Raw genomic sequence first — 4,813 nt, forward strand, 5'->3', positions numbered from 1 at the left:
ATTCATATATAATACAAAACGTAAATGCTAAGATAAGCACGGTATACATTTACCAAAAGTGATATTAAAAACATTTCACTTGTTCTTCTTGTACAGCTGATTGCGCATAGAAAATATTTCCCCCCAATCAATTTCGAATCTCAAATATAGATTTAAAAATAAACGTTACGGTATCTTAGAACACTGTGACGCAAAAGTGCGGTTTTTGCGTATTAGAACGTATGTACGTCATTTCGAGTGGTATAAAAAGGAGAAAGAGACGAGACATCCACATTTTTGAATAATGATGGCACACGACATGGAGCGAGTACTGATGTCCCCGGCGTTCGAAGTGTTCAACAAGCTTCGGCTGGCAGGACAGCTCTGTGACATGGTCCTCATCGCAGACGGTGTTAAATTCAACGCCCATAGAGTAATTCTGTGTGGCTGTAGCTCCTACTTCCAGTAAGTAGCTGTGACCCATATATGAAGATGCGAAAACAGCAAGGAGTCAGTTTTTATCTCTCGTTAGCAATGACTTCTCCTTGGCAATAAGGCTCTAGGATGACAGAAAGTTTATATTAATATATATTATATTAAATTATATTAATGTAGGTCAGTGCTGATCAGAAATATTTCTGATAAGTGTACCACCTTAACTTTTACCATATAATAATAATAATAATAATAATAACAATAATAATGGTATAAATATATAAAAAGGGGACCATGTCAAACAGGAAAAACAAAGTATTCCAGGGGACTTGCCCACCAGCCCAAGTAAAATATATTAAAGGGGGAGCTACTGTTGGAAAAATAAGAGTTAAAGCCCCTGGTCCCTAGTTCTTTGATGCCTATGTGATCATCTGTAGCAGGGCGTCCTTATCTCTGGTTTATTTCCATTTGGGGGTCCCTGGTTCAGAAGATTTAGAAAACCCCTTAATTAACTTTGCCTGCAAAACCCATATTTATTAGATGAGTCACTTCTGGATTGTGTTTCAGGGCTCTGTTCGCCAGTGACTGGAGTGATTCAGGAAAGCGGGAGTACCAACTCCCAGGCATTTCCCCTGAAACATTGAGGCAGGTCATCGAGTACGCCTACACGTACTCTGTGGTCATCACAGCTGACAATGTGGAGAACCTCCTGGCAGCTGCTGATTATCTCAGTGTCCTGGGCATCGTACAGCGCTGCTGTGACTTCCTGCATGAGCATCTCTGCCTTGACAACTGTGTTGGGCTTGTCAAAATCGGAGAAGTCTACTGCCTCAATGAGCTGCACCAGTCTGCATTCAAATTCCTCCTGAAGAACTTTAAGGAGGTTGCCATCACATCAAACGATTTCCTAGAACTCACGCTCGAAGAACTTTGTGACATCATGGAGCGGGATGAACTGAATGTCAGAGAAGAAGATGTGGTGTTTGACGCCATCCTCCGTTGGATCGAGCACGAGCCTGCCACCCGAGAGGCCCACATTTCAGTTCTGTTGCCCAAGGTGAGTATAGTTATACTATGTTCGCATTGACTTGTGTATATAACAATAGAATGCTCATTGAGTGAAGTCTTTATTACTGTAGCTAGAGACTGAACCTTCATTTCCATGTCCCATAAGTCTATAACCAAGGCTTCCAGGTATTACACTTGGGAGGAGAGTGTAACAAATAATGGAAAATAACACACTGACATAAAATAAGTGTTAGCTGACACATCTGAGACTTTCTATGTAAATGGCTACAGCTAAAGAAATTAAAATTTGCACTTCCTGCTGTATCCTTAATGTTAGGAATTGCTCATCTCCAGAGATTCACAGAAAGCACTAAGGAACTCATGGGAATTCTCTCATTCTTGATTTCTGTGTAGGTTCGCATGGCTCGTATGGATCCAGAATATTTTATGAAGATCGTCAAAAACAACGATCTAGTGAAGGCCAATGCGGCGTGCAGGCGAATTATCAGCGATGTCTTAAAGGTCATCTATGATCTTGACGAAAGTCCACTCTCTGACTTTGAGAACCCGCTGATCCGCCCACGCTTGCCCTCTGACATTTTGCTGGCTGTTGGTGGTTGGAACATGCGCACTACCAACTGCATCGATGCGTATGACACACGGGCCGACCGCTGGGTGGATATCACGCAGGAGGAGCAGACCAACCTAGCTGGTCATGGCATGGTGTACCATAATGGATTTGTGTACTGCATTGGGGGGTTTGATGGCCAAAACTCTATTAATACCGTGCGCAGATATGACCCGATCACACGAGCATGGCAGCAGATGGCCCCAATGCACTGGCAGCGCTGCAATATTAGTGTGGTCGTGCTTGATGGGTTCATCTACGCCATGGGTGGCCATATTGGTTTCAGGCCCCTCAATAAAGTAGAGCGGTACAACCCAGTAACCAACAAATGGACCCAGATCGAGCCCATGAATGAGAGGCGAAACGATGCCAGTGCCACCACCCTGAATGGCAAGGTAGGGTAATGGGAGGGCGTCTGCCTGTGTTTACCTTCATTTTCCCCTTGAAATTGAGTATTTTACTCAATCATGAGTTCTCTTTCTCTTCAGATTGCTAATTTTAATCCATAATTACTATGTTCAATAAATTTAAGTATTTGCATAAATGCATTATTGGTCTCCATTAGGGGCACATTGGGTAGTGCTGTGGTGTCATATCCAAGACTTGTGAGATAGATGAAATGGTGTTCCCATGTCAGGTTTCCTTTATTCTGTTCCTGGCAGAGCAGAATTCAAAACTCTTTGCAGATTTCCCTTTTCAAACAGCCATACTAAACCTGAAAATTAGCTGATTATGGTGTGTTTGAGAAGGGAAATCTGCAAACTGTGTTCCGCCAGGACCGGAACTGGGGAACCCTGTCATACACTATGCATAGCATATACTTTTATTTTTGAGTCACAATGAACTTCATCTGTAACCTCCAAACCCCAGTCATATACAGTATAACGGTGTTCACAGTTAAATTGTTTTTCATAGATATACATCTGTGGGGGCTTCAATGGAACAGAGAGCCTTTCTACAGTGGAGTGCTTTGACCCCCTCACTAATGAATGGAGCTTGATCACTCCAATGAGCACTCCCCGTCACAGCCTTGGAGTCACGGCGTATAGAGGGAAGATCTATGCGGTGAGTGATTCCTTTCTGTGTCAAATCTCACATTTTACCTGTAAGACTCATGGTTTTTTTGTCTTTGCTGCTGTGTCTTTCATTGTGATGCATTTAAACCAAACAAAACAGTTAAATGCCAGAAATACCTGCTGCAAAGGCTTATCTTAATACACATAAAAAACATATATGCTACCCTCTTTAGCCTCCCTGCATTTATTTCTGGGTTATAAATGGATCTGCTGGGGGTCTCTGCTACTAGCTCGGGCTGTAAAGTTTAGATTTTTTATTAATTATTTTCCCTAGTTCCAGATATAATTGGTCAGATTGTTGTTTTTTTCAGTGTCTGATTAGCTTCAAGTGTTCGTTTTAAGTAATAACAATAAAAAAGCAAAATATATTAGCATAAGGAGTCATTTTTGAAGGCTCACAGTTTTCACCGAATCATACAAGTATTCTGTTGCCCAAATCCATGTTTTCATTGCATATAGGTTGACATGTGTATATAAGCTTGTGTCATTTATAGACAATGGGAGGTTCTAAGGAGCCTGCTTTCATAGGGTGAAAATTGCTTAAGAGTTCATGACTTTGGGAAAGTTGATGTTTGCCCATCCTTTTGGCAAGCAAGTGATAATGAATCTTTGGCATCTCTCAGGTGGGCGGTATCAACAGGCCTGATGACCTGCAGACCATGGAGGTCTATGACCCTACCACAAACCGCTGGCATGCTGTGGCCCCCATGTCCACACCGCGCAGTGAATTTGGCATCGCAGTGGTGGACGACCTCCTGTTTGTGATGGGCGGCCACGATGGGTTTAGGGTAACTAACAAGGTGGAGTGTTATGATGCGGGGACAGGCAGCTGGTATCGTGCGCAGGACATGAGCAGAGCCAGAAAACACTTCAGCTGCTGCGTAGTGCCTGCGCACCCCCGCATCATAAAATACGCTTCACCTCGTTAGTCCCTAACGGCCACCAAGGAGGAGAGAAACCCATCTGCCCACAACAGCATGCCCAGTACGTAACCTCATTTACACCCCCAACCCCGAATTCTTTCCCTATAATATACAGTGAGTTTCTATTGACACCTCTTTTTTTCCCCAGACTCTGCTTCCTCATTGGAAGGTGTGTTGGTGGGATCGAGGTCTTTGAAGTCAAGGCTGTCCGGAAGTCATTTTCCATGGCCTCGCTAAACTCCTCCCACACCTGAGTTTTTGCCTCGACGACCGCCGAAGCCGCATTCCATCATTTCATCACCGCTGTCCACCAGCGGGTTCGGGGAATGCCGCCACAACAGGCACCGACCACCTTACGGCCACAGCTCCAGTCAGCCGCCTCCACAACGGAGGCATGGAACAAGGCCCATTCGGACTCAATGTCCCCTGCGTCCTCCAGGACATGGGAGAAGCTCTGCTGGAGGTCGGAGTTGAATCTTCTCCTGACATTGCATACTTAAAATAAAGTTCTCTTTTTTATATTATCTAGTTTGTGAAAGCGTCATAAATTTCCCATTTTGGATAAATGTTGTTTGAATATACTCCTTCGTTCTCGTTTGACGGTTCTCTTCAGAAATTCCGCTGCAACCATCTGTGATTACTAATTAAGCACTAAGGTTTTTCGTAATCAATTGAAATACTGGTTTAGTGCAGCCCCTTCCCCTGGGACCTACAGTAAACATAACTGGCAACTTGAATTTGGAGAAGTGATGTTACCTCTGGAT

General features: G+C 43.7%; 1 protein-coding gene across 1 annotated transcript; it reads left to right on the forward strand.

Annotated features, from left to right (window-relative positions):
* Nucleotides 1–1,012: 1,012 nt before the first annotated feature.
* Nucleotides 1,013–4,573, forward strand: LOC125727582 (kelch-like protein 10; the record flags this gene model as incomplete). Its single annotated transcript, XM_049004405.1, has 5 exons — nt 1,013–1,471; nt 1,837–2,445; nt 2,966–3,115; nt 3,750–4,110; nt 4,198–4,573. Coding segments are annotated over 4 exons (1,524 nt in total), but the record flags the coding sequence as incomplete, so codon positions are not given.
* Between the last annotated feature and the right edge of the window lie 240 nt (nt 4,574–4,813).

The sequence above is a fragment of the Brienomyrus brachyistius genome, unplaced genomic scaffold (assembly GCF_023856365.1).
Source record: "Brienomyrus brachyistius isolate T26 unplaced genomic scaffold, BBRACH_0.4 scaffold103, whole genome shotgun sequence".
In the NCBI taxonomy this organism is placed as follows: domain Eukaryota; kingdom Metazoa; phylum Chordata; class Actinopteri; order Osteoglossiformes; family Mormyridae; genus Brienomyrus; species Brienomyrus brachyistius.